The sequence below is a fragment of the Heliangelus exortis genome, chromosome 4, assembly GCF_036169615.1.
Source record: "Heliangelus exortis chromosome 4, bHelExo1.hap1, whole genome shotgun sequence".
In the NCBI taxonomy this organism is placed as follows: domain Eukaryota; kingdom Metazoa; phylum Chordata; class Aves; order Apodiformes; family Trochilidae; genus Heliangelus; species Heliangelus exortis.
Window position 1 is genome coordinate 10,772,894 of NC_092425.1, and position 12,437 is coordinate 10,785,330.

At 45.5% G+C, this 12,437-nt stretch overlaps 1 protein-coding gene across 2 annotated transcripts in view; it reads left to right on the forward strand.

The window, feature by feature from the left end:
- The first annotated feature begins 587 nt into the window (after positions 1 to 587).
- FHDC1 (FH2 domain containing 1) overlaps positions 588 to 12,437 on the forward strand; it is a 36,132-nt gene continuing 24,282 nt past the window's right edge. The window contains exons 1-3 of one of the 2 annotated variants that reach the window (XM_071742962.1): positions 588 to 683; positions 5,200 to 5,833; positions 12,277 to 12,338. In XM_071742962.1, coding sequence (XP_071599063.1) covers positions 5,351 to 5,833; positions 12,277 to 12,338 — 545 coding nt within the window. In that variant the 5' untranslated portion in view covers positions 588 to 683; positions 5,200 to 5,350. Of the gene's footprint in view, positions 684 to 1,095; positions 1,407 to 5,199; positions 5,834 to 12,276; positions 12,339 to 12,437 lie in introns of those variants that run through there. The other variant, XM_071742961.1, reaches the window with a different exon arrangement.

The following is a 12,437-nucleotide window of genomic DNA, read 5'->3' on the forward strand; positions in this document are numbered from 1 at the left end:
GACATAACCCAGTGCTCGTATCTTGAATTTGTTGGAAGTTTCCTCCTGCTGTTGGCTTTGGGGCTGACTTTCAGCCCCTGCTGCCATGAAGCTTTGCTGCCATCATCGCCTGCCCGCATCCCACGGGTAATGCCAGTGGGGAAGTGGTGCGGGAAGGGGATGGAAAAGGGGATGCTTTCCCTGGAGCGAAGGGCAGGGGGCAAAAGCCTTCAGCCGTGAAAGGCAGCCCCTTCCCTCTGCGCGGGAGCGTGGCTGGTAGCACTGCTGCCCGGTTTCTATAGAAATAGCTGTGATTTCGGCGGCACCATGCGGCAAGTGACAGCCCTCTGTGTATTTACGCACCCAGCGGAGCGCTTACCGGCTTTAAACCAAGATCCACCGGGGACGCCAGTGCGCGCCCACCTACGCGGCGGCGCCAGCACCCGTTCATCCTCCTCCTCCTCCCGCACAAGCATTTCGGTACCACGGGCCTGGTACGAGCCGGGGCCGGATACGAGCGAACCTCTGGAGCGCTCCTGGCTCCGCCGCCGCTGTCACCTGCCGCGGCCCCGCCCGCGCCTGCGCTGCGCTGCTCCGCCCCCTCCCCCACCCCGCCCGCTCCGGCGGGGCGGCCGCGCTGCCATGGGAGGAGGCGGCGGCGGGTCCGGCTGCGCGCAGCGCCGCGTGCTCCCGCGGGTGCGGAGGTGAGAAGCGGCGGCGGTGGCGGCGAGAGGTGGGAGGGGGGCGTTGGTTCCGCGGGGCTCTTCTCCCGGCTGGGCCGTGGTGCCGGGGGTTTGGCGGGTGCGGGGGGCGTCGCGGTGCGGCCCCTTCTGCGGGTCGTTCTCTGTCTCCCGGAGACGCTGCGGGGAAACGGGCTCCCGGCGGGCTCCCCCGGGTCCGCCGCTTCCTTCACCTCTCCGTGCGGCTCCTCTCAGCGGGCAGGAGCCGCCGCCGCCGCTCCCCTCGCACGGTGGGCGTGTGCGGTGGAGCGGGTGCTGCCGCGGGCACCCTGGGCTGTCCCTGAGGGGGCCGCTGCGGGAGGGCCGTGAATCCCGGGAGCCCCGGCGGGGGGCGGCGGGAGCGCGGGCGCCCCCTGTGGGCGGGGCGGGGGCGCCGGGGCGGGGCCCGAGGGAGCGGCGGGCGCGGGGCGGCGGAGAGCGCCCGGGAAGCGGAGGTGCGAGGGTCGCGATCGCCGTCGTGCCCCGGGTCTAGCCCAGGCGCTGAGGCCGCATCAGCCCCGCGCAGCGAAGCCCACGGAGACCCCGCCACGGGGCCAGCGGCGTCTGCTGGAGGGAGTTGGGAGGCGAGGAGTTCTCCCCGGGTCCTCGGTGGTCCCGGCGGCAGAGCCCCCGCAGCGGGCGCAGACACCCTGTCCGCCTCGGGTGGGCGTCCCGGCCGAACACCGGCTCCGGAGGGAAAATAAGACGGTAAGGCTGAGGGGCTGTTCCCTTTCCCTGCCGTGGGGTGAGCGCAGCGGCTGGGAGCCCGAGCAAAGAACCGCTGGAACCGAACCCCCTGACAAAAGCCGTGCGGTCCCTTTCCTGGCTCCGGGGCCTTCTGTCCCCTTCTGTCCCTTGCTCTCTCTCCCACCCGGGGTTCCCTTCCCAGCCTGGTCGTGCCGTATGCAGGGTTTTGTTGGATGTGTTAAAGTGTTGAAGCGCGAAGTTGCTGCGCTAGCGAGAGCTGCGTCTTTTTTCTAACCCTACGCGTTTTTGGCAAGATCAGCGGATGGTTGTATGAGGCACCGTTCGCAGTTTCTGTATCTGCAGTTAGCAGCTCCTTGCTCCGTTTGCTCCTTTCTCTGTTGCTGCTGTTGAGACCCAGACATCCAAATACTGTGGTTGGGCTTTGGTGTCAGGATCGGCGTTGTTCTCATGAGAATTTGGAGGACGCCTGACACAGAACGTGGGCAGCAGGGAACTTAAGGTGTGAGTTAAAGGGAGTAGTGTCTTGCAGTATGAATTATGAGATGCCCTTCAGCACATCGTGCATTTCACCTGTTAATTTGTGTATGCAAATACAATGTATGTCTGTCTCAGCGGCAACTGCCTTTTTTTGAGAGAAACAGATCGCTTTGGAGTATTTGTCTTCTTACCTGGGGAGAAAGTTGTCCCCACCCTCTAACTTTGAAATATATTTCCAAGTTAGATTAGGTTGGTTAAAACAATGAATGAGACAAAGAAACAAAATATTTCTTTTATGCCAAATATGGACACAATTAAAACGTGTGGTAAAGATGTTACTTTAGAGCTCTTGTGTTTCTCGGGCTGTTTTGGATATCAAACACTCAATAATTAATCATAATTGCGATATATGTTTGTTCTTGCGTCCCTTTCTTTTTCTTCCCCTTATTCCTTTGAAAAGCAGATAGGCTTTTTAGTAGTTAAATTTTTGCTTGGATTTTATTACCCATCCCCGTCCCAGCAGTGCGTCTCGGTAATCTGTAGCTCACAGTCTGAACAGTTGTGTTGTTCCCCACCTCCTTTTGCTGTACTTCCTGCTTGGAGGCACCTGCTGATACCAACAAGCAGCCGAGAGCCTGTCCTGACTGCTGGCTTCTCTCCACTCCCACCCACGGTAATGGTGAGGGTGCTGGGAACCTCTTGGAGATGCTTCTCTGAAAGGCAGCAGGAGAAGGGAATTTTGACCAGTCACCTGGTAACTTGAGAGCTGTCTGCTTACAAGCAGGTGACCTCTGTCACCTGCGTCATTCTTATCTGTCAGAAGACAAAGCTGAATGCCAGCCTTTATGCTGTGCTTTCCTTTCATGCCTCCCTTCCAAGTGCTGATTCTTCCCCTTTCCTGGTTCTGGGTGATAGTTACCTCATCTAAAGCAGTACCGGGCACGTTGGCTTGAAAACAGTCTTTCCTGTTCTATTTATCTATCTTTACATCTAGGCTGCGATGTTTTCTTCCCCTTGTGTTCTCCACTCCTTTCACTAGGAGTGTCCCTTGTCTAACTCAGAAGTGCTCAGGTCTGAGATCAGTCGTTTTCCACTCTTCTGTGTTAGCACTGGAACCCGATGATTCATCGCCTACAACTTTGTTTCCTTAGGATGTGATCCCATTTTTCTTAAAGCCTCTAGATTGATTGAAAGTTTCAAAATGAGGTTCTTGCATGTTGCCCAGGGGCATGGTCGGTCAGTCTGTCTGTCTCTCCTTGTGTTGTTTTTTTTGTGTGTGTTTTCTTTTGTTTTTTTTTTTTAATCTGTGGGAAACCAAGTTAGAAAATAATAACTGTTGAATACTGCTTTGTGACGGTGGTGCTAATGCATTTTTCATTTTAAACAAATGGTAAGGAGGAAAAGATTTTTTCCTACTTGAGTATGTCTTTAAATTAATGCAATGCTTAATTGCTTTAAGTGATTAATTTCTTTCCACCACCTTGCACCTGCTTTTTAATGCCTCTCTGCATCTATGATCATGAAGCTGGGAGGAGAGACACAAGCGTACAGAGCTCTGTAATATTAAATGGTATTAATACTGCTTTAAATTTGCAACCATCTGTCCTGATCCACTTTCTTTGTAGCTCCTTTTACCCTGAAATTACAATATTTTCCATCATTCATGTGACTTAAAATACATACAGATTTTTTAACATGTTTTCTATTCTTGCTAATACCATGGTAATGTAACGTTAAGGTTGGAAAAACCTGAAGCAGGAAAGAGGAGTTTGTTGCTACCTATGTAAACTTTTGAGGAGAAAATGTCTGGTGGATCGTTTTGTGTCAGTTTCCATTAACTTCAGTAAAGCTGTAAGTGGCTGAGTCCTTGCAGACCAAGAGAGAATTTGCCCTAAGGCTTGTTTCTATGACTTGGGTCTGTTTGTTCATGTACACTGTAATGATGGATCTCTGGCAAAGACAGCAAAGGTTTTTTCATCACTATTATACAATGTCAAATTGATCTGAATTGCTATTAAGTCCATGTGAACCCTGTTAAAGAAGCATACAGCTAAATCAGTGCCAAATTTCTGATTTTACATTGTCTTTGTGCCAGGGCATCACTTCAACTTTTTCTGTTGAGTTTTCCTGCACCTGATTTTTGCTCTGAGGCTGTCTTTCCTCTATCTAAGTTTTAATTGTGTTATTTTTGATTTTTTGTAAATTCCCAATTTTTTTTTTTAGATAACTTAGAAATTTCCATAAAATCATTACATTCTTCTTTAGTCTATATTTGAAATACCTTATTTTTTTTTTCCTGAGACTTACAAAGTAAATATTTTTATTTAACGTGGCTTGTCAAAACTGGGCTTTTCACAGTAGTCTTACTTGAAGGTTTACTGTCAGTAACAGCATCTTCATTTAGTAGGAGACAGTGTAAGAAAAACTGCTCGAAACTATTGTGACTCCTGTTAAGCTGCCTCATGAGGTAATTTAGACGTGAAAGCTTTCCTAGCAATTTGAAGTTTTGCATATGTACAGCACTTAGCATGTGTAGGTTAGTGTTCCTATTGGCTCTTCTGTCCTTTCTCTCCCTCTCCCCCCCCCTGATTGAACTGGCTGTTAACCTAAATACCAAAGCCAATTATAAGAGGCAGCTTAATCAAACTGTGTCCTTTCTTCTCTTGGTGTGTTTGAGTAGGTAGTGTAACCATACTGGTAATGGTGAAATGCAAATACTGTAGGTTTATGCTCAGTGAACTCAAAGAGTTTGTGGACTGCACATGTGTTTTTTTTCCCCTTACTGAGAGCTGCATGAAAAATAAGAAAGCAAAAAGTAGTGCATTAGGTAAGATTGTTAAATCATTGCCATATTTTTTGCAATTTTAATGCAGCTTGGATTTAAACTGTGAATGAGAAGGGTTCAAACAGGGTCTGTTTGATCCAGTTAACCCAGTGCTGTAGTTCTTGCATTTCTAGCTGTGTGTAAACATCTTTAAATAAAAAAATAAAATGAGTTGGTTTAGTAATTTGAAATAGATATATTCTATTACAAAATTGCACTGAACTGAGAGTAATGGAGGGATTCAGTATATACTGTGGGTGATTTAAGAGGTGTTCTTATTTTTATATGTGTTCTTGTAATCTAGGTATACAGAGCTATTTAAAATCTTGGCATGGATAAATTTTATGCAGTTGCTCTGGGACTCTTGATCTTGAATTTCCTTTCTGAATTAAAAACTTGGTAGCTGTTACACCTGAATTTTGCTGCCTTTTCAGTGCGAGGGACAATATCCCATCTCTCTGACCTGAGCCTCCCTATTGTCCTTTGTTGTAGGTTGTGGAGATGATACAGTCCCCTCTTGTGTTGCTGCTGCTGGCAGACTTAGAGCTCCAGAGAGCCTGAGGTCCCTGGCTGCTGCGCTCGCTGCTCGATGCTTCAAACGGATGCAGGGAAGTGACTCTCTCCTCTTCGGAGAGGCCATAAAATGCATGTTATGAATTGTCTCTCCTTGGTCAATGATAAAGAAAATGGGGCTGTTCCAGTCACGACAGGGTTGATGAACGAGGATACCACGACAGGATCTCAGCTTTCTCAGCCTGCAGCACTGCCGCCCCCTCCGCCATGTCCCCTGGCAGGGGCACCCCCAGCCCCTCCGCTCCCCCTGGGGATGCCCCCACCTCCACCACCCCCTCCTCCACTGCCTGGGCCAAACCTACCTGTGCCTCCTCAGCTGGTCAATGGACATGACAACCACAGCAAAAAAAAACGAATGCGGAGCTTTTTCTGGAAAACTATCCCCGAGGAACAAGTCCGCGGTAAAAACAATATCTGGACAATCGCTGCGAGACCGCAGTATCAGATTGATACAAAGACAATTGAGGAACTTTTTGGGCAGCATGAGGAAGCCAAGCCCCAGGACCTCCGAAATCGACCTTTGAAGGCTTCGTTTAAAGAGACTAAAGAGGAGGTAAGAGTTGAAGTAAATCCTTTCTTTTATATCATGGTGTAGGAATTGGTATGAGTTCTGACTTACCTGTGTCTCTTTCAGTGTCTTGTTTCATTCTTGTGGCTAATTTGTTTTGATCTGAAGGAGAGGAGAATGATGGGGAGGATTAACTCTTAGTTCTTAGTTGCACACATTTGTTTTCCGAAGAGCTAACAGTGGTTTACTATTTTAACTTTTTAAGTTCTGTGATTTGATCGTCTTTATTCATCTACTCTGCTTTTTCTGCACACTAAAATAACCTTCTAAGAAGGTCTAAAGGCTGTTCCTGATCTCTGTTCTGGGGTGGGAAGGTGTATACCAAGCACTTTCAGGTTCAAACACTCTTACAGTTGCTTATGCTCTCCCTTGCAGACAGAGTCTTTCTGAAGACCTAATTGAATTGTCTCAGGTGATCTTTCTGTCGAGTAATTGGAGGGCTGAAATGTAGATTTAATCTCTGATGTGTCTACATACATGCTAGCCTGTAAACAGAATGCAGAGGGCAGGGGGTTAAGAGGTGTATCAGTGTGTAATTTTTTTAGTGAGGAAATAGAGACTTGTTGACAGCATTTTGCAGGATGCAGGAGCTGTCAAAATAAGATCAACAGGGACAAAAGGTGAGAAACAAACGTACTGATGGTGTACGTGTTGTACGTAGACTAAAATGAAGGGTTTAAAACAGGCATGTGTACTGCAGACTTTGAAACCCTGGCATGGGGAAGGAGTAATTGGGGCCATCATCAGAGGTAGTCATTAACCTCTGCACTGTTTTCAGGCTACGTTCATCTTCGAATCAGGGGTGCAGTGCGTGGACTTCCTGCTCTTCACACAGCTGTACACAGCTCCAGCTCCACGTGTCTCCTTAGGAGCTTCCCCTGTTCAGGATTGCCGTATGGTGAAGATCTAGTTAGAGAAAAATGATTAGTTTCATAAATTGAACGTAGCCCCTAGTGTCTGGTACTTGGGGCAGAGGAAGCCCCAGCATTCTCCAGAACTCATCATGTTTTCATGAGAAACTTGGGGCAACTTAAGAGCAATGTTAGACATTAAAGTTACAGGCCTACAAAACAAGGGTTTCTCCAAGACGCAGTGCCTTGAAATCAAAAACTTGCTTAGTGGTTTTGTGTATTCATCTGGACAGTGGTCCAATACACCTGTAGTGCTTGATGCCTGTCCACCCAGGATCAGGACTCCCACTGTGCCTTTTCAGCTGGCAGGCCAGGAAGCCACAAGACTTGCCTCTGAGTTACACTACTTAAGTGACAAAAACGTTCGACTCCATTTGCTAAGGCTTTGTCAGGCATGCCACAACGGTGTGCCAGGCAGGGATGAGCAATTTCTTGCATGTTAATGAACTCCACGGGACAAGGAGGAGATAATCCCGTGTTATTGGAAGTGCGGAAGCGCAGATACGCAGAAGCTCACGTGCTTAACGTTGCTACAGGCATCATTCAGCAAGAGGCTGGAGATTTTTGAGGCCTGGGTCATGTTTGTGATTTCCACAATCCGGGCTGCCAGCTCCTGCTCACTTACTTCATTGTGTGATGGTTATCCTCAGGACACAGTATTGAAACCAGCCAGGGCTGAAAGAAGGTGGGGGCAGGAGGAGGTGCACAGTGTCCCAGTGAGCTGGTGGAGAGCACGTCAGCGTGGGGCTGAGGAAGAGGTTGATTGCCTTGCTGGCTGCCTCACTGGCCTGGCAGGGGAAGGTGGACAAGGCATTTTGTGTGTCAGTCCCTCTATTCTTTTTGTGCGAAACACAGTTATTGTTTAAAAGTGCTTTATGGTCGAGCAGTGAAAAAATGTTCATTGTAGATTAAATAGTAGAATTACTCTTGTTAACATAGTCAACAATGAATATTCAAAGTAACTTCAAGGGTGTAAATTCAAGTATTGCTTAGGTCCAAATGTTAAAAGAGTATTGGCACATGTCCAAAGTGCTGTACAAAAGTGTGTGGCCAGAGTCTGCTCTTTTGGCTCATCAGGGTTCCTCTCAATGCAGTGGCAAAGCTTCATTGGAAGTGGTGACGAGTGGCTCCTCAATCCAGTGCTGAGGAAACTTCCTTAGAGACTGTGGTGTTACATACCTTCTCCAGAGGTTGCTGTTGATTATGAAATCATGAGCAGTCTTGGAAAATGCTCTCCCTGTAGGAGTTTACAATACTGTGTATCCTTTAAATTCTTTACTTGCCAGTAATTTAAATAGGGAATTTGGTGCCCAACTCAAGTTGTTGAATCCCAGTTCTGGAGGGTTAGCATTGAACATCACTGATATTAACAATCTCCCTTTTGAGATTTGAGTCGGACTCCTACAGCTCATGCTTTCCTTTTTGCAAACAATCCCTCACCAGACTCTCAGGAGATTAATTAACATATTTCTTTGGCTAAAGGCTTAATTTGCCCTATGGTCTAATGTAATTTGAGCCTCTGAAAAATAAGGGGGGTAGTGTGTAGTTTACACACCACTTTACTTTCCCTGTCCTTTAGTGGTGTCACAACATACACTTACCTAGGGTAGCCTGGCAGTGGAGTGGGCAGAGCAACTTGTTGCCAGCTAAGAAAGCTGGTCTTGCTTTTTCCTCCAAAAAAGTCCTGCTTTTATCCCTCAGCTCCCCCCATCTGCACTGGCTCTGGCAGATGCTGGGCTCTCTGTAAACAGATTTAAGTGAGTAGTTCAGCAGAATGTTGTTGGTGTTTTTCAGCTATTTTATCGGGGTTTGAGGGCTTGCAAAAGGGTGCAGTGGATTCCAGAGCCTGTGCCAAGGGGCTAGTGAGAGGAGGAGAGCGAAGGAAGATGGAAGGGGTGAACAGGATGTCTCTTCTACCCATGGCCTCTCTGTTTCCCCTATGCTGGTTCTGATGCTCATTCCTTCCTCCTTGAGAGCTGATTCAACCTGCTAATCCAGCAGAAGACTAACACAGCAAGCAAGTAATGAGATGAGTAGCAGTGGCTGCCTAAGGGACTGAGCAAGCTGGGAACGTGACAAGGAAGGATGACATGGAGGGGGACAGGCCTGGAATAAGCTGCTAGATTCACTCTGCTGCTCTGTGGAAGTGAACCTTTCCTCAGCCACTCCAGGCTCAGAGAATAGAGGCCAAAATATTAAACTCAACAGTGATGGTTAGTGTGTTGTAAAGGGAAGTGGAAGGTGAAGCAGGAAGGTGCTTGTGTCCTTCCTGACCTCTAGCACTGTGCCTGGACCACCAGGCTGTTCCATGCTTGATGTAGTTCGTAAATGGTATCCCACTATGTGAAAACCCGTTGCTCCTATCCAAAGAATATGTATAGTGTTTTGCTTTCATTAATCTGTCATAAATCCACTTTGTTGTGTTCCCATTCCTCACTGACAATCTCGTGGCAAGAAACTGCTGCACTTCTGTAGTCACTAAAAAGTCAGTATTGATGTAGTGCTTTTTGTGCATCCCAGAACACGTCTCTGAGTCTTTTGTGTTGATTGCAAATTTGTGACAGAGCTCAGTAGCTTTCTTTTTACCATCACAACAGCTTCACCCTGGAACTCAAGCTGATTCTCCACTTCCCTTAAAAAGGGAATAATTCAGTGATGGGTTCACATTTGTCAAACTGATGCTGTTATTGCTTCACATGATATGTGCCTGCTACAGATTTCAGAAATATGCTGAGTTGAGTACTGTGGTGATGAGAAGCTGATTCATGAAGGAATCAGCTGTCCTTGCTCCAAGGATTGCACTGTTTTGAAGGAGAGGTGACAAGTGTGTGAAGCAGTAGCTGGCAAAGTGCAGATGTTGGGATGGTGCATAGTATCTGAGAGAGCTGTTGTATTGCCAAGATAAACAAAAATTTAGTAGTTCCCTCTGTCAGGAGAGTTGAAGATGAGGATGGAGAAAGCTCTCCTTAATTTATCTAAAGTAAATATTAAGAAACCATATGAGAATTTTCTTTGTGAGAATAGGAAAGTCTCTTCTCAATTCTTAATTACAGCCCAGTGTACCTTTTTGAGTGAGGAAGTACAAGGGTATTACTTGTGCAGATGCACTTTAAAATCTCTTCCGTTGATAACAGAGATTTGGAACATGCTGTGCTGGCACCAGTGCTGACAGTGTATATGAGTAAAAGATAGGAGCAGGCTGAGCAGACTTTATAAAAAGCTGGAGTAAAAAGCAACAGCTTGGTAGGAAGTGATGTGCAGACTACTTTCTACAAGGACAAAACTGAATTAAAGCTTGGTGGGGAAGAACAGTAGACATTACAGACAGATGTTAAGGCTAAGATTATACATTTTACATGCAACTGAATGTGAGGTGGAAGATACAATATTCATGTGCAAGGAGTAGGAACTTTAATTTGTGTCGCATCTGCCAGGTTTCCCTTTTCTCCTCTTCACAGTTCCACCTGGGAAATCCTTAAATGCAGTTAAGTAATGCCAGCTTTTCCAAACACTTTTGACAATCTTGAAGTGGCCACCAGGCAGAGAGTGACCAAAAACTGAACCGTGTGTTTTTGACTGTGTGCTTAAGCAAGAAACCAAGCCAAAATCACCAAAAGCCAGGAGTCATATACAGAGCAAGAAGCATGTATGAGGTCGTAGTACTTAAGAATAGCTATAAAGTTTTCATGTTGTGTTGATAGGGCAGATGCAGCTGTATGTTGTGATCTGTTGTTTTTCTTCAAGGGAAGGTGTTAAAAAAACCACCTCTAGATTTGTTAGAGGTTGTACTGTAAATCTGAGTTGTGCCATGCAAACCAGAGGTTTACCCAGCAGATGGTCAGTCTCTGGAACAGTTACTGACTGTGACTGAAAATATTATTTACAGAAGGTTAACTGTGAATATGCTTTAAAAAAACCTGACAAACCAAAAGCCAAATAATGATTGCAAAGCTTATAGGCTTAAGCTAGTACAAAGAAATTGGAGAATTGGGATTTACCAGAGCAGTTGGAGACTGGAGCTGCAGTTTGAAAGGTCAGTGAGAGGTCCCTGCCATAAAACATTTGAAAAAGATTAGATACTGCAGGGGAAGAGATAGTTGAAGCTGTTCTGTGTTAAGGGGCTTTTCCTTAATGATTTGTTGGGGACCTCTCAACTCCTAAGATAACAGGAGAATAAACTGCAGTCTGTCCTCTTATCTTTGCATATGCTAAAACCAAAGAGCTTCAGGCTAGCGATCATCTAATTAAAGCAAACACACTGATATTTCCTGTGTTTTCTGGTCTTTGCTGGTTTCAGAGGAGAAGAATTCCAGAATTTCAGAAAACTTTTAAATCTGGTTCACTCTTTTAAGCAGATGTCTCCTGGGTGTATGTTGAGGATAGCACATTAATCATACTGATATTTTCACTGTCACTGTCTGACTGCAGGCTAATTCAATTCTGTAGCAATGCCAACATTGCATTTTATATATGTATTTCTAATTTGTGCACTGTCACAAAGGTCAAGACACCTTTCCAGCTGTCAGAAACCTCAAACGTGTAAGTCCAATAGCAGTCGTTCACATCTGTGTGTACTGAGTTGTTCTATTGTAGCACTCAGGTGGCACTGTTAAGGTGAAACTATTCTCTTGTCCTTGTAAATCTTAAGACTTTTGTCACTGTTATCACCAAAATAGCTGTGGTAACCTTAAGGATGTGATTTGCTACAACAGAACAAACATATCACTTTTCAACTTGCACGCTGTTACAGGAAGAAAAATTAGTATATAAGGAATTAATTCTTTTATTTAAAAACATTTTTAAAATTCATTAGGGAAAAAGCTTTTGGTTTTTTCCCCCCCTTTGCTTAGTCTCCAGAATTGTACACATAAGATGATACAGAAAACCAACATTAAAAGATGAAGTGGAGGGAGATTTATGGGTTTCTGTTTGCCTCCAGGTAAAACAAACAGATTTCAGCATTATCTGTCTTGGATTTTGATTCAAGATTGACTTTGTGTCTTCTTCTGGATCAGCATGGCTCTTAGTTTGAGTGGCTGCAATCAGTGGTGCCTGCTGACCTCTAACTAGAAAGCCCATCCTTGCATTTGCTACAAAACCTCTGAAATACTTGGATTTTGAAGTGTGGTGCTCACTAACTATGGGGCCTTCAAATACAGTACAAGGAATTATTTGATAAGCAACATTTTGCAGGTGCAGTATTATAAAATAAGCAAGAAGAATGTTTTTACTTGGTTATGAAATAGAGATTATCTTCATTCCTCTCTTCTGTAAATGTTGCTATGGTTCTTTTTTTGCTTCTCTTGGAAAAAGGTGTTGTGGGTGTACTGTGTATTATCCTGGTAAAAACTAGTTCAGTAATATATGATTTTTGTTGGTAAGAAGTGACTGTGTATTCATTTGGCCTGTGAATTGGTGGCAACTGCAATTACCTGGAGCAAGTTAAGAAATGATACCTACATTATATGCTATTTTCCTAGGGACTGGGAGCTTAATCTCTCTTGCTTTCTCTCTCAGGTTTCCATTTTGGATGCGAAAAGAAGTATGAACATTGGGATATTTCTCAAACAATTCAAAAAGTAAGATTTTATATTTCCATGCAGCTAATGTAAGCTACAGATGTATGAAATAATTTGTAGTTCTCATCAAATGTGCGGTGTTTCTTGTGGATTTTACAG